The 20,914-nt window shown below is 47.4% G+C and overlaps 4 protein-coding genes and 1 long non-coding RNA gene across 5 annotated transcripts; 3 read left to right on the top strand and 2 right to left on the bottom strand.

The window, feature by feature from the left end:
• The first annotated feature begins 30 nt into the window (after nucleotides 1–30).
• LOC123609541 lies at nucleotides 31–3,200 on the top strand. Its single transcript, XR_006717814.1, has 3 exons — nucleotides 31–187; nucleotides 1,326–1,516; nucleotides 2,702–3,200. It is a non-coding gene; the product is annotated as an uncharacterized LOC123609541 (long non-coding RNA).
• Nucleotides 3,201–4,986: 1,786 nt separating this feature from the next.
• LOC123609486 (histone H2B type 1-C/E/F/G/I) lies at nucleotides 4,987–8,229 on the bottom strand. The gene has a single exon (XM_045500564.1). The coding sequence runs from the start codon at nucleotides 8,191–8,193 to the stop codon at nucleotides 7,813–7,815; it is 381 nt and encodes a 126-aa protein (XP_045356520.1). The 5' UTR covers nucleotides 8,194–8,229; the 3' UTR covers nucleotides 4,987–7,812.
• A 239-nt stretch (nucleotides 8,230–8,468) lies between these two features.
• On the top strand, nucleotides 8,469–9,086 carry LOC123609478 (histone H2A type 1-B). Its single transcript, XM_045500555.1, has one exon. The coding sequence runs from the start codon at nucleotides 8,590–8,592 to the stop codon at nucleotides 8,980–8,982; it is 393 nt and encodes a 130-aa protein (XP_045356511.1). The 5' UTR covers nucleotides 8,469–8,589; the 3' UTR covers nucleotides 8,983–9,086.
• A 43-nt stretch (nucleotides 9,087–9,129) lies between these two features.
• On the top strand, nucleotides 9,130–20,070 carry LOC123609395 (histone H3-like centromeric protein CSE4). Its single transcript, XM_045500408.1, has 3 exons — nucleotides 9,130–10,401; nucleotides 18,390–18,471; nucleotides 19,621–20,070. Exons 1-3 carry the CDS (start codon nucleotides 9,995–9,997, stop codon nucleotides 20,053–20,055), a joined length of 924 nt encoding a protein of 307 aa, XP_045356364.1. The 5' UTR covers nucleotides 9,130–9,994; the 3' UTR covers nucleotides 20,056–20,070.
• LOC123609515 (histone H2B type 1-C/E/F/G/I) lies at nucleotides 17,458–18,648 on the bottom strand. The gene is made up of 2 exons (XM_045500599.1): nucleotides 18,240–18,648; nucleotides 17,458–17,563 (listed from the first exon to the last, which is right to left on the bottom strand). The coding sequence occupies exon 1, from the start codon at nucleotides 18,627–18,629 to the stop codon at nucleotides 18,249–18,251; it is 381 nt and encodes a 126-aa protein (XP_045356555.1). The 5' UTR covers nucleotides 18,630–18,648; the 3' UTR covers nucleotides 17,458–17,563; nucleotides 18,240–18,248.
• Nucleotides 20,071–20,914: the final 844 nt, after the last annotated feature.

Here is a 20,914-nt window from a genome sequence, read left to right on the forward strand (position 1 = left end):
CGTGCCCCTTTACCTTAATCCGAGGGCTTTTAACGTTGGAGCTTAAACCGTGCTGTGGCCCTGCCGCAGTCGGTTTGTCTAAGCCTTGGGCTGCCCATCGTTTTGGGTGACAGACAAGGCCACATGGTATCGTCAGCATTTCCAAGGCGCTTCCTTCGTTTTCGAGCACTTTCGAGTTCGAAGTCAGGTGGGTTTGGTTCTGGAATACTAGCAAGGGGATGCCCACGCGGGAGGGAGCGGGTGCGCCTTCCCTGCAGGGCTCCCGCGTCCAAGATGGCGGGGTCGGCGGCGGGAGGACGGCTGCGGAACAAAGACGCGTTCCCGCCGCCCGCCTGGCCCCGCCTCCTGCCCCGCCTCCGCCCCGCCCCTGGGCTGGGCTGCGCTCTGCCAGGCTCGCTCCGCGGTTCCGAAGGCCCCGGGGTCGTGCGCTGGGCGGCTGGGGGGTCAGATCTGGCAGGTGTGGCGTGGCCTAGCGGGCGACATTTTATGACGTATTATGAAAACCTCACGGAGATAAGGATGTTACTTAATGGTCAATATGTAAATGTCACCTAATTTTAAGGAGATGTGGTGGCATTTTAAAAACGTGTACACATAGGCATCAGGATATTTCACCCCAAATTGCTAAGCGTGGGGAGGGAAGTGATGAGGGAGCGTGGAGCGAGCTGAGGGCAAAATACAGGCTACCCCTCCCCCGCCCCCGGGTGGGATATATGTGACATTCCTAGGACACTCCTGGCTACCCTAGAACAAAGGAAGGGGGTGTAAGCGCTTGCCATAGTGATGTGGGAAGCTAAGGCAAGCGAAAAACTAAATTCCCTTATTGCCTACAGCCATTGGCAGGTCCTTGAAACCGGCAGTGACCTCCCTCTAGGAGCTCAGCTGGCTGGATGATGACACTTTGCTAGGGGCAAAAGAGCACCTTGGCTTAACATTATCCTGACCGCCCCCCACTCCCCACCCCTGAACCTGTAAGTCTACTTTAACCTATAAAAATTCCTTTGGAAACTTCCTTTATCTCAACTGCCCCAAGATATATGCTGACAATCATACTCTAAGCATGTGGCCCCCTGATGTATATCTGAAGGGTCTCATGACTGAGGTTTTACTACACAGTGATAAATGGTGTTTCCCTAGCAACAGCTAGTCCCTCAAGGTCCTGGAAACCTTGCTGACAAAATTCCTTAAAGACTTTATATCCCTGACCACCTTCCATCCTGAGGGTATATAAGAAGTTACCCGTCAGGACAGCTCTTCCTGCCCAGGGTCCTATTCCCTGCTTTAATAAAATCACTTTTTTTTTTTTTTTTTTTTTTGCACCAAAGGTGTCTTCAAGAATTCTTTCTTGGCTGTTGGCTGCGGACCACCCCTCCATCACCCAAAAATGTCATCGGAAGTATTCCACTTCCTCCAGGGTCTTGAACTGGACTAAACTTTACAGGAGGACATACTAACAGGCGAAAAAAAAAAAAAAAAAAAAAATCCAAAGGTTTTATTACCTGCGTCCAGAGGCCCGGTAAGGAATTTGAGGCCCAAACAAATGAGTAATGCAGGGCAGTTTTTATACCTTCTAGACAGGAAAAATGCATTCGTGAGGAATGGACAGGATTAAAAACACACATTTGAGAGCTTTAATTAGTAAGGACTTTTAAGAGGAATTTGGCCTGACGTAGTACATTAGTGAAATTAACCAGGATTGTTTCTATAGCTTTCTTGGCTTTAAAGTTCCTATTTCTGGTGATAATGATGTGTTTTTACTTAGTCCAGTGAGGGGTTCCTTTTATATGGTAGTTTTATTTCCACATTTTGAGGGGACCGAGGAGAGTCTAAGTGTCCTTGCATGTGCTTTTTCCCACGTAGCTTCAATTCAACATAATACACCATCGTATATTTTGGACAACTTGCCCTTGGCCCTCTTGTTAGCTAGTGAATGTAGGGTATGAGAGAATTAGAACACTCTCGGATAATCCCAATGATTTTAGCCACTGCATCGACGATGGTAATGCCAGTCGCTAAAATGGATAAGAATATAGAAGGAACCAGTTTTGAGGAGAATCACAGGTTCAGCTTTGGACATGCAGAATTTGGGATACCTATTACATTTCTAAGAGGGAGGTAGGAACTAGGCTAGCTAGATATATGAATCTGCAGTTCAGGGAAGAGATCTGGGCTGGAAACATTATTGGGAGTTGTCAGGGCATAACTGCCCTGATGCCACGAGAGTGAAACAGCCAGAGAAGATGAGATCTCTTAGGAAAGAGGGTTGGTAATGAAGAGAAGCAGTTCAAGAACCGAGTCCTAGGTCAGATAAGTAAGGAGTGTTTGCTCTGTATTCATGATATGTGGATAGATCACTGATGGTTTTACACGTGTTTCTGTAATTCTCCCTTTCTCCTGTGACTCTCAGAAGAAGCAGAAGAAAATAGTCTCATTTTACAGATGTGGAAAGCTGCCCTCAGGCATAAGAGTGTGCAATGACAGTGGAGCTCTCACTCAAATAATCTGTTGAAGTTAGAACCACGGGAGATCACTTTGGGGATCCACCAATAGATAATATGCACCCTTCTCAAAATGGACAACTTCCCCGTATATTTTGCATGCAATTCCAGTGAATCCTCAGGCCTCCCGAAGCCTGTTTGTGGAGACCAACGTTCAGAGCTCTGTGTCTGAAGCTGCTTTTCTCTTCCCTTACCTTCACCAGCTCCTGATCTGAGAAAGTGGACCCTGAGAACACACGTTTCTGATCTGTCGAGCTGGTGTTCCCCTGTTGTTGTGGAGATGCCGTCTATACAATAATGTAGAGGAAGTTAAGTCATCAGCCCAGAGACTTCCCTTGAACTCCACACTCAGAGGCCCAGCTACCCACTTGACTTCTCTATTTGGAAGTCCATGAATATCCATTTCCAAATCCAACACCACCACTGCAAGACCAGCCTCTCTCGTCAACATCTTGAATCTGGAAAACGGCGAGTCCAACCTTTCAGCTGGAGTTGTTTTCGACTCTCCAGTGTATAGTAGGTCCTGTCAGCTGTACCTGGAAAACACAGCAAGAAGGCTAGCATTTTCCTTTCCGGCTCTTTCCCATCACCGCTGCTCTGGCCAAGCGGCCGTCACTCCATCGTTATTCCTGCAGCCCCATCTGCTTCCTCTATCCTATATTTCACACAGCAGCCAGGGATTATAATAAAGAGTAAATCAGATCAAGTCGCCTCTCTGCTGAAAACCCTCCAACGGCTCTTCATTTCACTTAAAGTGAAAGTCAAAGTCCTTACTCTCTTGGCCCTTGTTACTTCAAACTGTCTACTCTCCCTCTAGGCCAGTGACACTGGCCCTGGAACTTTCTCAAATAGGCCAAGTACATAGATCTTTTAAAGACTCTTCTTTCTACATGGGCCTCTCAGCTCCCAGATCCTTGGAGGCATCACTCCTCACCTTCTTCACTTTTTAAGTCAAATATCCTTTTAGGGAGGCTGTCTGTGATGGCATGCCAACCCCTGACGCCCCCCAGTCTGTTTTCTCTGCTCTTGAGAAGCTTGCAGTCTATTTGGGAAGTCAACAACCCCCCCCCCCCCCCCGCCCATGAAATGTGAAGCAGAAATGGACACCATAAAGGGTGTCCAAAGAGCATAAGTCAAGTCCGTATTGGGAGTCCTAAGCGGATGCTTGCCCAGGAGGCTCACTGCCAGGCTCAGGAGGCCTGTCAGGCCCGTGACGGGGATCTGGGCTTTACTCTGGACAACAGGAAGCTGTGCAAAGTTGTGTCTCCTTTTGTCTTTCCCTACAGTTTTTCTCACTGTGGAACAATTATCTTTTTCAAAATCAGTTGTTGCTCTTAGCATACTGGATTTCAGTGGTGCATGTGTATCTCTTTCCCCATTAGAGTGAAACTGTACTGAAACTCTCAAGTGCCTGGATGAATAGATAGGAATGAAGTGAAGGTTAAATGGATTTACAGTTAATGAAATGAAAAAGGCTACACAAGCAACCTTGCAGAAAAGAAAAATATTTCTAGAAGGATCCATTGAAATATACATTTTGTGTGTATCAGCAGTGACTTTGGCAAAGTGCCCTGCTTTATCCCTTGTGGGCCTCTACAGGCTTTTGGGATCTAAGGGGTGATTTTCTTTCTTATAAACAAAACCCAGTATAGGCAACTTTTAATAGCTTAGGAGGCTTCTGTTGTTTTGTGGAACGTGAGGTGATTCCACCAATATAATTGCACATTTCCCTTTATTAGCTTTATAATTTATAATTCTCAATGTATACAAAGGAATATCTGAACTACGTGTACATGTTATAAAGGATAATATGATGATGACCACATTAGAACCCAATTGCTGGGGCACCTGGGTGGCTCAGTTGTAAGCGTCCGACTTTGGCTCAGGTCATGATCTCATGGTTTGTGAGTTCGAGCCCCGCGTCGGGCTCTGTGCTGGCAGCTCGGAGCCTGGAGCCTGCTTCGGAGTCTGTGTCTCCCTCTCTCTCTGCCCCTTCCCTGTTCACGCTCCGCTCTGTCTCTCTCTAAAAATAAATATTAAAGAACCCAATTGCCAACCCGGTTATACAAATATTACCAATCCATTGCTTTGGCCTAATTTTGTCCTCCTTCAACCCCACCAGAGATAGCCACAGTCTTGAATTCTGTCATTTTCTTGCCTTTATTTCTTATCCTTTTAAAATCACACATGCATTGAAATCTAAATAATATGTGGCTTTGGTGCTTAGTCTTTGCTATCAAAAAATGGTATGTGTGGAAGAATGCCCTATTGTTCCAGACATTTGCAACTCCATCTGGTGAGAGGATTTTATTTCCTGCCCTAATGGCATTAGGCTTGCTCATGTGATTTGCTACGGGCAGCGAATATGAGTGAAAATGACATGTGTCGTTTCAGTAAGCCATTGTGTGATCTGTCCCTACTCCTCCAGCATGGTTCTTAGGCTGAAGACAGGTGGAATTAGAGCAGTAACTCACCCACAGTCAGTAAACATGAGCAAAACAAGAACCTTTATTGTAGTAAGTCACCGGGATCTGGGGATTGTTTATCACGGCACAATTAGCCTAAATGGATTGACACAGTATTAGATCACATCTGGTTTCTGGGAATTGCTTTATTCTGAGTTGCCACGTTGTCACGTGTGGCTAAAGCTCGTTTGCTTTCGTAGCAATGTTAGAGCGTGTGATCATGCCTGATTATGTCACAATTCATCTGTCTATTGGTTGACAGTTGCTTTGTTGACTGCCTTAAAAAAATTACGGGATGCTTTGCTGGAATATGAAAGATCAAGTAGAATTTTCATTGTGTGGATTACTTCATAATATTCTGCTAATGATATTAATATGTGTGTGGATTACTTATAATAATAGAATATAAGTCTTCAAACATGTGGAAGTGAGAAGTAGGTATAATTTTAGGGGAAATAGTCAAGAAATCTGTTTTAACCCGGGCCCCTTCTCTGATTAGCTGAGCTGATTCAGAGACATTTTTTAAAATTCTGAAATGAAGGGACTTGAACAAATCAGTGGTTCCCAGATGCTCATCTAAGAATAGTGTTAGTCCCGGCCACTTTTCTCTGTATTCTGTGTCAAAATGAGAAACGTAAGGTCAGCATAGTAAGTTTTCCTTAATATTAAAAGTTAATTAAATTTATTTGGTAGAAAGGACCACATTTATTTGGTATAAAGATTTCTCATTTTGCGGTTATCTGTATTTCCTTCGAGGATCGTTCTTTTTTGAAATGAGATTGATTGTCTTTGAAGTTGTTGGCAACAGCACAGCCGTCTGTAGGGCGGCCCTGGCTTTCCCTCGTCTGGGAAGGACCACAGGCAGCAATGTCGTGATTCTCTTCTAACTTTAAGAGTGCCAGCTGGTTTTCTGAAGATGATTCTTCGTTCTGGCCGGACACCACAGCGAGGTTAGGCAAAGAGAACAGGAGGCATGGGAACAAAAAAGGGAAAAAAAGTTACTAACGGCTCTTGTGTGTTTCCAGCGTCCCTTCCTCATACTCCAACGCACACCTTACTGTTAAATGAGGTGCCGCTGGCTCAGGCGAGGCAAGAGGAAGTCCCTGGAAAATTAGGCACGTGTTCCTTGAACTGGCAGGCAGAGGTGGGGAAGTCTCACAGCCACAGGCACTAGGTTGTCCTTAAAAGAGTTCAGGGTGGAGAGATGATTCCAAGGAGGGGTTCAGACTACTAGAAGGGGTTTAGATTGACAAAGAACCCTACCTGGTGTCCCATGCCTTTATACTTTTGTGGTCTTCTGCCTTGTTCAAGGCCTCAGGACTCAGATACTAACATGGGCACCTTTCCTACCCCTTCAATCAGAGGCTTTAGCCATGGCTGCTATCTTGGATGACTTTCCCCTCTGCAGGGACTGTCCTAGCGCCCTTACTGTGATCTTTTATTGATCATCAGCAATGCCATGCAGTAGGTACTAATTATTATTCCCATTTTAGAGGCAAGGAAATGCTCACAGAAGGTTTAAGAAGTTTGCTCAAATGTAGCCTTGAAACAGGCTGCCAGGACTGTATCTTTGGACACCCTTTATGGTGTCCATTTCTGCTTGTGTATTTCTTTTCATGAATATGTTATTTTCTAAATGTACTTAAAATTAGCTTTGGAGAGCCAGAACTGAATGCCTTAATTGCATGTGGGGCCGAGAGAACCTTCACAAGCCCCATTACGAAACGGAGCCTCTTATTTAATGCTCACGGAAATTTACCATGTAGGCATTTGTAGATAAAGACGTGTAGCTAGTAAGTGGAAAATGAGATTTTTGAGCTCAGTTTTACACCACCAATGCTCATGCTTTCCCCCTCTGCACCACAGCGCCAGAAAAGTTAAATTTGCTACCAGGTGATTCTTACCTTCCATATCCGTGATATATATTCCATATAGTATTTATTGATGTAAAGGGCTGCTGAATCTCAATTCTCAGGACATTCGCTTGTACAATGGAAGATTCCGTTTCACGGGTGATTGTAGGCTGAAATCAGGCGAAGGACAAGCACAGAAATGTAAATTCCTTTGAACTCCTCTTCCTTGAACTAAAATCCTAGGGAATGAAGAAGTAACTGGGGACAAGGCTATCCAGGACACAGGGAGGCTTCGGAAGAACTCTGGGACTCCCCCCACCTCCTGTTACCAGTTTTAGGTAGCGTCTCTTTCACCCTCGTATATTAAGCCGGGTAGAAAACCCCAGTGGATAGAGTTCCTGATCTTTTCCAAGAGGCAATGTTTAGCTACGTGGAATCGGGAGGATGTGGATTTGAGGACTAGCAGATCCGCTAAGAGTCTAGAAAGTCAAGCTGCAGAGGGCACATCCCGCCATTAGGTGCCGCTGTAGCCACTCACAAGCCAACAAGAAATTACAAAAAAGTGGTTTCATTTTCCTCAAGAATGGTTAACACTTGTTTTCACTTAGGGCCACTCAAAACTAGGACTCCAGGTTTTCCTGAAGGGAATTCCCCCAAAGGTAACGGAGGACAAAATGAAGCCAAAAGCGGTAAAAAACAAAAACAAAAACCTCTCGAGGTGGGGGCAACCCTAGGTCCAATACCTCCAGCAGTTGTCGGGAGAAGCCAAGCCAAATGCACCATAATCAAGTTACTTACACATTTGCTTCTTGATGGTCCGCACACACCAGAAGTTAACCTTTGTTCCCAAATTCAGTTTACCAATACTCAGCAAATTAAACGTGATGAAAACAAGTTGCAGTTTCCAGAAGTTGGGGAGATTACAGCTCTTTAAATGAGAATATGGGCGGCTCTTAAAAGAGCCTGAAATCGTTGGTGCTGTGACGGTGAACAAATTTACTTGGAGCTGGTGTACTTGGTGACGGCCTTGGTGCCCTCGGACACGGCGTGCTTGGCCAGCTCCCCGGGCAGCAGCAGGCGCACGGCCGTCTGGATCTCCCGGGACGTGATGGTCGAGCGCTTGTTGTAATGCGCCAGGCGCGACGCCTCGCCCGCGATGCGCTCGAAGATGTCGTTGACGAACGAGTTCATGATGCCCATGGCCTTGGACGAGATGCCGGTGTCGGGGTGCACCTGCTTCAGCACCTTGTACACGTACACCGAGTAGCTCTCCTTGCGGCTGCGCTTGCGCTTCTTGCCGTCCTTCTTCTGCGCCTTGGTCACCGCCTTCTTCGAGCCCTTCTTCGGGGCGGGAGCGGACTTCGCTGGCTCAGGCATTGCGTCCCAACAACACCCCTAGGCGAACGCGAGGAAAATACGCCTACGAGCAAGCGACCTCTTTTTTATTTGGTGTGTATGCAAATTAGGGATCGCAGAATTACGATTTCTGATTGGACTCTTCAGTATCTTAGCTTCTGATAGGCTGTTCTTTATCCTAAACTCTCATTGGCTCTTCCCCATAGTTCAACCATGAATAATTTGACCTTTCTACCAAAAACGTTCTATGTAAATTAGAAACATTGTTGTTTTGAACGTGCTTTTTGATTGGCTAGAGTTTGTGTTCGGGCAACGGCATAGGCTGCTTTACCAAACCTCTGCAGAGTATAATAGTCTAGCTTCTTGCGAGGTAGGCTCAGTCCCTTCTTTTTCTGGCTTTGTAGTCACAGCATCATCATGTCTGGACGCGGAAAACAGGGTGGCAAGGCTCGCGCCAAGGCCAAGACGCGCTCGTCGCGGGCCGGGCTGCAGTTCCCGGTGGGCCGCGTGCACCGCCTGCTCCGCAAGGGCAACTACTCGGAGCGGGTCGGTGCCGGCGCGCCGGTGTACCTGGCAGCCGTGCTGGAGTACCTGACGGCCGAGATCCTGGAGCTGGCGGGCAACGCGGCCCGCGACAACAAGAAGACGCGCATCATCCCGCGCCACCTGCAGCTGGCCATCCGCAACGACGAGGAGCTCAACAAGCTGCTGGGCCGCGTCACCATCGCGCAGGGCGGCGTCCTGCCCAACATCCAGGCCGTGTTGCTGCCCAAGAAGACCGAGAGCCACCACAAGGCCAAGGGCAAGTGAATCTATTTAAGTTCCAGTGTGCATTAAAGCTAAAAACTTTTATAACCCAAAGGCTCTTTTCAGAGCCGTCCACGTTTTCACAAGAAAGAGTTTGTAACTCAAATCGAGGCAACATAATTGCGTAAAATTTAAATGGTTGCAGCCTTTGGTTACAGTTCATTCATTGCAATTTATTTTGTTGACGTTACTTTGGGATCCTGGGAAACGGGACTTCTGAATAAGCTTAACAGTTTTAAGTACAGCATTGGGTTAGTGCTCTTCTGGATAGTTTGGCCTCCCATGTTTCCCAAGTGTGCGCAAGTAAAACGCTTAAATAACCACAAGTAAGGAGGATAGTCTAATAAATGAACCCTGTGAAAAATGGCGGGTGGGCACGGTGACCCAGAGTCCCTTAAGACACTTAAAAACAGCAAAACTACAGGATCGAAAATCGGAGCAAGCTGTTTCAATTCTGAATTGAAAGAAGCAGTATGCTATTTGGCCACCTTAAGGAAGTCCAATAAACATTTCTTGTGCACTGGTGATCTCCCGTCGTCTCCGGGACGAGGCGTTTTACCTGTGGTTTCCCAGAGTGGACACAAGTGGCAGTCTAGGCCACTCAAGGTTCAGTTCAGTAAAAATAACCATCTGAAACAAAATATACATAAATCTGTGATGAAAGCGTGGTCCTGGGAACGTTAGGCCCCATTACGTAGGTCTCAATCAGAATTGGCATTTTTCCCCGACCTCCAAGTGATTTAATTGGTTTTGAGATGAATTGAACCAGAATATTAGTGTTAAATCCTAGGATCGCTGACTATGACAAAGATTACAGGGGATTGAAATGATGAACTAGTCATCCAATCGGAGTCTGTTTTAATTCACCAATCAGGTCGTTCACTCTTTAGCCAATGGTTTCATTGCGCGGGACTTTTGAAAAACGCGAGACCAATCGGAATGTTTCTGAGTATATATAAAGGCAACGCCTTTGGCCTTGCTTGTCAGTTTGGCTTACTTTCTCGCTTTCTCTGAGATGGCTCGCACGAAGCAGACGGCGCGCAAGTCGACGGGCGGCAAGGCCCCGCGCAAGCAGCTGGCCACCAAGGCGGCCCGCAAGAGCGCGCCGGCCACCGGCGGCGTCAAGAAGCCGCACCGCTACCGGCCCGGCACGGTGGCCCTGCGCGAGATCCGCCGCTACCAGAAGTCCACCGAGCTGCTGATCCGCAAGCTGCCGTTCCAGCGGCTGGTGCGCGAGATCGCGCAGGACTTCAAGACCGACCTGCGCTTCCAGAGCTCGGCCGTGATGGCGCTGCAGGAGGCGTGCGAGGCCTACCTGGTGGGGCTCTTCGAGGACACCAACCTGTGCGCCATCCACGCCAAGCGCGTCACCATCATGCCCAAGGACATCCAGCTGGCGCGCCGCATCCGCGGGGAGCGGGCGTAAAGCTTTCCCACTCTTGATTTCGATCAACTCAAAGGCTCTTCTAAGAGCCACCCACTTTTTCTGTAAAGTTGCTGTAACTTTGCCCAGTTGAAGCCGTCTTGGGGTTTTATTGATGGAGACTTGATTGCCCTGTTGGCCTTCTGTCTTTAAGTTGGTTTGGTGAATGGCGTTTGGCTGTCTTCAGAAACTGCTCGCTGTTTTCTGCACCTTGAGGTGTGCCCTAAACTGCTTAGTGGATAGGTGGTTAAAAGTTCTAAGGTAGTACCTTTTGGCTCCGGGGAAGGGGCATGTGAGTTCGGGAAGTCCGGGCTGCTCTGGCCTGGCAGTGGGATGATCCACTATTTCATACGTGGCTGGTTCATGGGGACATGTGGAAGTTGGGGATCTTTACTCCCAAAAAGTGAGCTTGGGTGCTGGTGCTTGTACGTTTGCTGTTTACACAAAGTTCCCACCGGTTTGGGTATTTGCAGTTGGAAAACTGGAGCTGTGGACATGTTTAGTTTTTTCATGTTTGAAACCTCAATTTGACTAATTCCTATCCTTATCGTGTAAAGTGAGCTTTTTGGCTTTTTTGTAAAAACTTAGAACAGTACAGCCTGATCGTTGACTGTAGAAGAATTAGACTCAGGATTTCTAATGAGCTTACTGGCCACAGAGCCTATAACAGTCCTGGTCGTTTCTTCAGTCTTTGGCTCATAAAGCGTGTGCCCACCAGCAAGGGCCTCATTTGTAGGGATGAAGATTCTCATCACCACGTGCCCTCCACCCCCCATCCCCCCAGGCCTGGTCAGAAGCTGCATTGTACCAAGTTCACCTTAACGTGCTTGTCACTGACACCAGTTTAAGAAGCCCATTTTTAAAAATGATATTTTTGGCCTCATCAAGAAAGCTACCTGTGAACTCTCACCAGGAATAATCATTTGCAAGCAGCATGCTTCTTTATGTCATAGAGTTAAATGTTCTCCAAATCAATTGCAAGTTCCTGGGAAAATAGTTTGATTTAACAGCAGTGATCTCAATATTGATTACACAGTACAGACAATTAGAGGTTTGGTGAAAAATATCTTTGCCTGATGTCCAGTCAGGACCATTTTAGTTGTAGTCTATGGGTTGCTTCTAGGCAATGGTAATTATGAAAGCTCAGATGCTACCAACAGGAAGTTAGGGTCAAGACCAGATGCTACATAAATTCCAATCTTGTGGTTAGCTCCTGTTTAACTTCTGACTCCCAGTTTAGCAAGGAATTATATCTGTAGAATCAGGTTTGTAGCTTGCTTTCAGAGACTATATATATATATATATATATATATATATATATATATATGTATATATGGATTTTCTGGCTTGGTTGACAACTATTAACCTCGCTGCAATGAGTCAAATAGTATCTGGCTTTTGTAGGAATTTCTGAGGATAGGGCCAATGTGAGTCTATGCTGAGAGACAGGGCTGCTTTGGGCAACTGACAATACGAGATTTAAAAAAATTTTTTTTTAAAGTTTATTTATTTTCAGAGAGAGTGAGAGAGTGAGCACCAGTGGGGTAGGGGGTAAGGGGCAGAGAAAAAGGGAGGAGAATTCCAAGCAGCCTCTGTGCTGACAGTACAGGCCCCAAGGAGGGGCCTCAGCTCATGAACCGTGAGATCATGACCTGAGCCCAGATCGAGAGTCAGAGGCTCAACCGACTGAACCACCCAGGCGTCCTGGTAATACCAGATTTTAAGGGATGCTACAAAAACGAACATCCTGGACTTCTGGGCCAACACTGGACTCGGAGCGCTGTTTGGGTATTCACCTGGTCTTTCTCCGTGGCCTTTGTCAATTTATCTTCTCCCCCACAGCTATTCTTTTCATTTTTCGAACTTTTTTATTATGCGACATTTCAGAATATAGGCAAGAAGAAATAATGGTTTGATAAACTCTGTATACACTGCACCAGCTTCAACATCATCAACAGTAGCCAAATATGTTTTATCTGTTCCTCTTGATCATTGTAAAAAAAAATCGTATCATTTCCGCTCTCAATATTTAAAAACACGTCTACCGGGGCGCCTGGTTGTCTCAGTCGGTTGAGCTTCCGACTTCAGCTCAGGTCATGATCTCAGGGTCCAAGAGTTCGAGCCCCGCGTCGGGGTCTTGCTGACAGCTCGGGGCCTGGAGCCTGTTTCAGATTCCGTGTCTCCCTCTCTCTCTGACCCTCCCCCGTTCATGCCCTGTCTCTCTCTGTCTCAAAAATAAAAAAACGTTTAAAAAAAATAACAAAAACAAAAACATGTCTACCATTTTAAAGCCCAAAATGATCCGTGATGATTCCAACAAACATTTCTCAACACTGATGAATTTAAAAATTTATCTACTCCACACATATAGTTGTTGAGAGTTTACAATGTGCTAGCTGCTGTTCTGTGCGTTGGGAATAATGCTCAGAGAACAAAACAGAATTCTCAGCCATCGTGGAGTTTACACGTCCAGGAAGGACAGACAACAAATCAGATGAATATCAGAGGTAGTGTGGTAGATGGTAAGGAGAAAAATGAAGGTCGAGTAAGGAATGTTATGGTGAGTTGAAGTTTAGATAAGGCACCTATGAAGACAAGGATACAATTTCAGCATAGATTTGAAAGGGGGCGAGGGGAGAGGAGAGGGGAGGGGAGTCCTGAGGTTCTCCGCTCCCCCCTCCCCCACCGCTGCATGGAATGGGCGGGCCCCAATAGGAGGAGGTGAAGGCGGAGAGATAAAAAGCCAGATCAAGTAGGGCCTTGGAGATTTTAGCTCTGAGATGCAAGGCCTTGGGAACAGTTGAACATAGGAATTTCTGTCTGTTTCTCAGTTAAGCAGGTTCTGTTTTATACTTAGGTAGTCCCAGTTATGCTCCAGGACAAAAATTAGGGAGCACTTTTCTTTCTATCCAGGTCTAGCAAATAGAAGCTGACCTTTTAGCATTTTATACTTAAGGAGAAAAGAGCAAACCTGTGCAGGTTAGAGGTTAAATGCAATTCATATCCTGATACTTCAGACGGGCTAGGTTTATGGCCACAGGCAAAATGTGTACGCTCAGGTAACAAACTCCATTTGTTTGAATTGCAAATTCAAGATTACAGACATGAACGTCTTCCGGGACTAGGCCAGAGGTCCGTGTATCAGGAACAGTGGTGAGCCCCCCCAGCTGTATTTCGCTGGGTGAGCCAATCAGCAGCAGTGTTTCTGGTTGAATCTACGCCCACTGGTGGCCTGTTCCAAGCTCTGGGTGGCATCTGGGTTTCCCTTAGGTCACTTGCCAGGTAGAGATGTTAACAATCCCTGTCTCGGGGAATTGTCTAGGTGGTAAAAGAGCCATGACTTCATGAGTTCAAAAGTGTAATTTGGTGCCTGCATAGATCATTTTATTTAATCCACACAATAACTCTATGGGTGAGGGGCCATTATTAGCCCAAATACAACGACGAAGAAATTGAAGCATAGTGAGGTAAGCTACTTCACAGAGGCGCTCATTTTGATAATTCAGCCATGGGTTTTATCTCCGGTGCTAGACAATGGATGGCCATTGTGTGTTACGTGCATATTTTTATTTTGCTTTATCTGAACACCCATCAAAACCTTTTTGAGTGCTTACAACACGCCCCACGTCATTGGAGGTGCCGGAAATAGAGCAGTGAGTCACATGGGTAAGGTTCCCTTGGGGTGGAGCTCACGGACATTGTCCTTGTCGTTGTGGGAGACAGGAAATAAACAAAAATAAACAAACACAGTATTTTGGTGGGTAAAGAGATTCAGGGGTGGAAGAAACAGGCCAAGAAGATTAAGGACTGCCAGGGATGGGTGGTGGAGGGTTGTAGTCTTAAAGAGGGTGGGTGGGGAGGACTCCCCCACTAACGTGCCACCGAGGCAGAGGCAGGAAGCCTGGGAGGGAGGTGGTTCTGCACGCATCTGTGAGAAGATCATTCCACAGAGAAGAGGACAGTGATGACTGAACAGGTCCTAAGCTGGGAGCATATTCAGGGTCACGGTCTGATAAGCAGGCAGAGGACAGGGTCCTCTGTGTTCTCAAGCTGGGGTTCCCAGGGAAACTCAGCATTGATTCACGTGTTTTTAATATTTTTTGAAAACGTATCACTCCAGGTTCCCGAGCGCACAATGAGGATGGTGAACCGAGAGGCAAGGGCAGGTATAGACGAGTGTTAAGATCATGGAGGACGGCCAGCCTGATTCAGGAAAGGGTCTTAATTGTGTGATAGTGTACTTCAAATCAAAAGTAAGAGATCTGAGGTTCCACATGAGAGAACAGAGCTTTTTAGAACAAAAGGCGAGGACTGAATCTTCTGGAGGTTCGGTGCCTGACGAATGTTACCCTGATGGTGATATCTTCGGAATGAGTTGAGAGAACTCACCAAGGTAAAAAGTGCAGAAGTCAAGCCCGAGGCAGGTCAGGCTAGAACTTGTATACCAGACGGTGGCCCTCAGAATGTACATGGAAACAGTGGGCTGTCACTGGACTCCAAACTCAGCCTGACCTTGTTCACGGGCTTTGAGTCTGACCTTGTTGGCCTCCCTCTACCTTCCTAGGTGTTTTGCTGATCTCCCAAGCCTGTGCTGATCGCACACCGCCTGCCCCGGCTTCCCAGTGGCGGTGATCACTGTTCATCTCAATGGGGAAATTTGATTCTAACTAGACGGGTACCATTTTATTTTCTTCGCAGCCGAAGCAATTATTGCCAATATTTACAATTCAGTTGTGTTGTACCAGGAAGCTCCAGTGTCCCCCTGAAGAGGTAGGAACTCATCAGTCTCCCTCTGTCTTTAAAAATTTTCTTTTTGGGGCGCCTGGGTGGCGCAGTCGGTTAAGCGTCCGACTTCAGCCAGGTCACGATCTCGCGGTCCGGGAGTTCGAGCCCCGCGTCGGGCTCTGGGCTGATGGCTCGGAACCTGGAGCCTGTTTCCGATTCTGTGTCTCCCTCTCTCTCTGCCCCTCCCCCGTTCATGCTCTGTCTCTCTCTGTCCCAAAAATAAATGAACATTGAAAAAAAAAATTAAAAAAAAAATTTTCTTTTTTAATGTTTTTATTTATTTTTGAAGGAGAGAGAGGGAGAGACAGAGCATGAGCGGGGGAGGAGCAGAGAGAGAGGGAGACCTTCTGTCTTTAGGTAAGAGCTGTGGCAGGGACAGCCACACGGTTGTTCCCTGAAATTGGCTTTTCCTCTCTTATGTAGTAATGCCACTCCCCCGGCTTCTTTTGTAGCTAGTGTGGCCATCGAGTATTTTTGGCCAAGGGCATATTAGCAAAGGCCGGGTTACCCCATTCTCAGGATTTCAGTAAATGGTGGGGATGCCCGTTTCTCCTTCCTTCAGGATAGAATGTGAACAAGAGAGTTGTAGCTGGAGCAGACCTCTTGGGCTGCAAGGGTAAGAATGACAGCTAGAGTAAAAAGGTAGGAAATTACCCGCATGTCTTCTTTAAAAAAAATTTTTTTTAAAATGTCCATTTATTTTTGAGAGAGAGAGAGAGAGAGAGTGCCAGCGGGGGAGAGGAAGAGAAAGAGGGAGACACAGAACTCAAGGCAGGCTCCAGGCTCTGAGCTGCCAGCACAGAGTCTGATGCGGGGCTCGAACTCATGAACGGTGAGATCATGACCTGAGCTGAAGTTGGACGCCCAACCAACTGAGCCACCCAGGCACCCCCCAAACCCCATTCATGTCTTCGATCATACTACCAGGCAGGCCATTTCTGGGCACACAGCCTCCCGTATTGGCTGCCCGTGACATCCCAAGCAGCCATGCCCTTGACGAGGGTGTTTGTCTGCAGAAGGCAAATGGGGCTAAAGTGGAAGTCACCAAGGGGTGGTCAATGTAAGCCTGAATACTGAGTACCTCATAAATATTTGGTGTGGCGCAAATTCTGGCATTTCTCGCTCTCCTTCATCTCTTCCCACCTCCGTGTAGCACACGAGCTCTGCTTACTTTCTCTGTGTGCACCATGTCTGACAGGCAACAAATTTGTGATTTTTAGTAACTACAGCTTTTGAATTTTGTCTCCATCTCATACAATTTCTTGCTTACCCACACTTCTCGTAAGTTTCTCACTTAGGAATTACCCACTTAACATTTCTTATGAGTTGGCGGCCATCCAGTTTGTTGGTCTTGGGTTGGTCCTCCATAGCAGAATTCAATAGCAGAATATATTTGAGAATATTCTCCAATGACAGAGCCAACGCACATTACACAAAGGGAGATGAGCTCCTTAGGGAGACCCCATGCCAGGCCCCAGCTTACATTTATACACCTGTTCATGAGAGAGAAACCGTCTTTTATCTACTTTAACCAGTGACTATTTTAGGTTGTCTGTCACTCCCAAGGGTGTACACAAAAACCAGTCCTTAAGAAGATTAATGGACAAGATCTATGATAGCGTTCCTTTCTGCATTTCAGTAAGATCCTACATTTTAGTTAGGCACCGAACTTCTACACAATCCCCGTGAACCCAAAATGAGACATGGCCCGATGAAAAGCATAAATAAATATATAGCCCCTGTTGTTAACTCTAGTCCATAAATGCAAACTCTGCGTGGTTTTTTTTTTCCTGCACATCGAATCTTCTCTCCCTCTAGCCACGTCCTCTTCCCTTGTCCTTGTCCTACTCAAGATTAAATCCACTCGACTTTTGGCAATGCTAACGTGACCTTCAGACAGAGGTTTGCCCTTTCTGTTAGTCTGTGAGACTCCTATTGAAATGTCCATTTTAGACTCGGAGCCCTGTGAGGTCAAAGATTATTTCTATCCTGCTCACTGAGCTCTTCCCCAAGTCCCTGTCACTCTCTGAAGCTCACTTTCTGAGGCTCTCAACAAATAAACAAACTCAGAGCCCTAGTCCTTCCCCCTCAACACGTCATTTAGGGAAGAAAGTTAGGCACACTCAGATCTGTGATCCTAGAACACTGCGCACTAACCACCACCCTCTCTGTTCCACACTCCCTGATCCAACAGAGAAATGCCTAGGAGGGTGGACTTACCAAAAGTGAGGACAGTAACTGAAAGGCTCTTGATGACGTGAGTCTCAAAGTATTTTGTAAATGGATAGGGGACAGTGTATTCTGTTGAGGATTCCTATCAAGCCTCTTAAGGGAAGACGGCCCAGGCCTGGCTCCTGTGCTGGCTGGCAGACATCACTGCAAAACAAGAGGTGGTGTTTCCAGGCTGTTCTCTGCCGCTTCTTTACCTTCTCCTTCCTCTTACAAATCCTGTTTACACTGTTTCAAAGAAGCATGGAATGCCTCAATTACTTGCAGAATAACAACTAAAGTTTGGGGTTATTCTTCAATAGACATCTATCCTTTAAGTTCAGTGGTTTCCCTCCCAACCCCTTCCATTTACTAGGAAATTAGTTTCTCACGCCATCAGGTATATAGCATCCTATTGTTTCCCACTGAACAATGACTCAGACTCACCAAGCACATTGTGCTTTCTACACAGGCTTGCCTATAAAGGATGCCAATATGTAGAACTCGTCCAGGCTCGTCCGGACAGCCCAAGACTTCTCAGTACAAGCCCTGGCGAAAAATCTGCCAAGTTAGTTTCATTTTCTGAAACTCTCAATAATCAAGCAGCCAAGCACTGCCTTGTTTTCGAAACAAGTTTTTCTGCTCAGGGCTTGCTTAATACCATCTGTTTCATGAACACAAGCTACTGAGAAAACTACAATGGGAAAGTAAAGACCGAGAAAAGCATTTCAACTGCCACATGGCTCTTGCCTAACACTACCAACACTCCAGGATTAAAGCTCTTTATGTGAAAGGTTGAGCGGCTCTGAAAAGAGCCTTTGGGGTTGGGTAACAGGACGCTTACTTGGCAAGTCTACTTGGAGCTGGTGTACTTGGTGACGGCCTTGGTGCCCTCGGACACGGCGTGCTTGGCCAGCTCCCCGGGCAGCAGCAGGCGCACGGCCGTCTGGATCTCCCGGGACGTGATGGTCGAGCGCTTGTTGTAATGCGCCAGGCGCGACGCCTCGCCCGCGATGCGCTCGAAGATGTCGTTGACGAACGAGTTCATGATGCCCATGGCCTTGGACGAGATGCCGGTGTCGGGGTGCACCTGCTTCAGCACCTTGTACACGTACACCGAGTAGCTCTCCTTGCGGCTGCGCTTGCGCTTCTTGCCGTCCTTCTTCTGCGCCTTGGTCACCGCTTTCTTGGAACCTTTCTTCGGGGCCGGGGCGGACTTGGCTGGCTCAGGCATGGCGCACAAACGCAGCAAAAAAGTCTAACAGACTGAAAGCTGAGCGTCAGGCTGGCCTACTTTTATATGCCTCGTATGCAAATAGCGGCTTAATCTATCTAACTCCTGATTGGAGCAAATCTGCCAGTAGAAACACCTTATGCAAATTAGGTGATTTTAAATCTACTTTCTGATTGGTCGTTTGTGTGAAAGCAAGTCTAGGCCCTTTTCTCCACCATCAGAGTTTTCCTTTTCAAAACTGCAAAAGTATATGTTGTCAGTAATACCTGTTTATGAAGTCTTGTGTCTCCCTAGATCCCGACCTAAAGAGACAAAAACCTGACAAATTTATGACATCGTCCTGCCGAATTGCAGTTACCCGGTTACTAAATGCAATAAAGAGAACACAAAAGTTAAGTATTTAAATTTTAAGAAAATTATGCCATGGCATTACTAGTTTGGTTTGCTCAAAGTCGGCAAAATTTAGGCTTTTTCACGAAGCGAAGGACCGTCACATTTCAACAGCGGAGCGATTTTTATGTTTATGAGCACAGTGTCTGGAAGTGATGCCAATGTTTGTTGGTGTGTTGGTAGTTATGGGATACGGCGCTTCCTTGGCTAATATAAAACGTGGCTTCAAGCTCAGAAACTGAGAAATGACAAAGGACGATACTGAACCGGATCAATCACGTTCAGACGGAGAGCTTTTGAAAGCTCTCAGGAACTGTAGAGGTTTCACTTTCGCCTCTTCCCAAATTCAATTCCAGACAAGAGGATTAAAACAAAACCAGTTAAGGGACCGTGAAACATTAACTACAGGCTGAATAAAGGACGGAGGACTCTGGGAACATAGTACATTTCAGGATTACGAGATTTTCTAAAGTGAGTCCTTGTAGCCAATCAGAAGGCCCATCAGGTTGCTCAATTCACGGCGCGGAATTTGAAGATTCGGACCAATCAGGAGGACGTTGCCTTTATAAATAAGAGCCAGCGCAAAGGGACTTTCAGTTAGGCGTCTGGTGTGCATTTTCCCGTTATGGCTCGCACGAAGCAGACGGCGCGCAAGTCGACGGGCGGCAAGGCCCCGCGCAAGCAGCTGGCCACCAAGGCGGCCCGCAAGAGCGCGCCGGCCACCGGCGGCGTCAAGAAGCCGCACCGCTACCGGCCCGGCACGGTGGCCCTGCGCGAGATCCGCCGCTACCAGAAGTCCACCGAGCTGCTGATCCGCAAGCTGCCGTTCCAGCGGCTGGTGCGCGAGATCGCGCAGGACTTCAAGACCGACCTGCGCTTCCAGAGCTCGGCCGTGATGGCGCTGCAGGAGGCGTGCGAGGCCTACCTGGTGGGGCTCTTCGAGGACACCAACCTGTGCGCCATCCACGCCAAGCGCGTCACCATCATGCCCAAGGACATCCAGCTGGCGCGCCGCATCCGCGGCGAGAGGGCCTAAGTTCTGAACGAAGGCTCGCCGACCTTAAACCCAAAGGCTCTTTTCAGAGCCACCTCTCGTTTCAATTTAAAGAGCTGTATCCTGGGCAGTAGTGTCCGCGCAGTACATCCTCTCCGGGAGCATCTCTCTCCCCCCCCCCCCCCCCACCCCAGGCCATGTGGGAGGACATCTAGGGGCGGCGGCATTTGCCGAGATTTGAGTAGCATTGGTACCCGTCGCGGGAGCTGACTCCCCAGCTTCCTACTCTGGCCTCCACCTGAACACGAGAAACGTCGGGATCCTTACCTTGATTAGGCCGAGTGCGCCCTTTGAGGCCTCTTGGCACTGCATCCTCCAGCGGAGGGTGTTTGACAGGTCTTGGCTTTTCCTTCCTGCCTTCCACCATGTGGAGTGAAGGGTTCATACCGCCGCCTTGGGCTGGTGTATTTACCCGGTCTACGAAGTAGTAGCGGCAATTTACGTCCAATCCCGAAATTGACCACTCAGGATTTGGGAAATGTACAGAGCAGCTGGCTAGATGCCACTTTTAAAGGGCAGCAGTTGATGCCGGACCTACCCGGAACCCAGGCGTGGGTTTTCACATTTCGTTCTGAAATGACAGGAAGCGGAGTGGGTTCCTGCGTTTGATAGGGCATGCGCACACTGATGTTCATGCAGGCGTGCGGAGTCGTGCGTGGGAGCAGTGAGGTGGCGGTGCGTTTATTTCTTTACTGAGCAATACATCCTCCAGTAAAGACCGTCATCCTTTCTGGGCTGGAAATGGAGGTCGGGTACCGGTACCCCAAACCTGGCTTCCACAGCAGTTCCAGAGTTCATGCAGCAGCACTAGCCGCAGTGTGGGCAGCAGCCTGTCTGTAGA

The sequence above is a fragment of the Leopardus geoffroyi genome, chromosome B2, assembly GCF_018350155.1.
Source record: "Leopardus geoffroyi isolate Oge1 chromosome B2, O.geoffroyi_Oge1_pat1.0, whole genome shotgun sequence".
In the NCBI taxonomy this organism is placed as follows: domain Eukaryota; kingdom Metazoa; phylum Chordata; class Mammalia; order Carnivora; family Felidae; genus Leopardus; species Leopardus geoffroyi.

What these genes read in the sequence shown, in the direction of transcription:
- LOC123609486 (XM_045500564.1), bottom strand. Translation starts at nt 8,193, where the DNA reads ATGCCTGAGCCAGCGAAGTCCGCTCCCGCCCCGAAGAAGGGCTCGAAG.
- LOC123609478 (XM_045500555.1), top strand. Translation starts at nt 8,590, where the DNA reads ATGTCTGGACGCGGAAAACAGGGTGGCAAGGCTCGCGCCAAGGCCAAG.
- LOC123609395 (XM_045500408.1), top strand. Translation starts at nt 9,995, where the DNA reads ATGGCTCGCACGAAGCAGACGGCGCGCAAGTCGACGGGCGGCAAGGCC. An exon ending in CGCATCCGCGGGGAGCGGGC is followed by an intron (nt 10,402 to 18,389) that starts GTAAAGCTTTCC and finishes GTAATGCGCCAG; the next exon opens with GCGCGACGCCTCGCCCGCGA. An exon ending in TGGCCTTGGACGAGATGCCG is followed by an intron (nt 18,472 to 19,620) that starts GTGTCGGGGTGC and finishes ACTTTCAGTTAG; the next exon opens with GCGTCTGGTGTGCATTTTCC.
- LOC123609515 (XM_045500599.1), bottom strand. Translation starts at nt 18,629, where the DNA reads ATGCCTGAGCCAGCCAAGTCCGCCCCGGCCCCGAAGAAAGGTTCCAAG.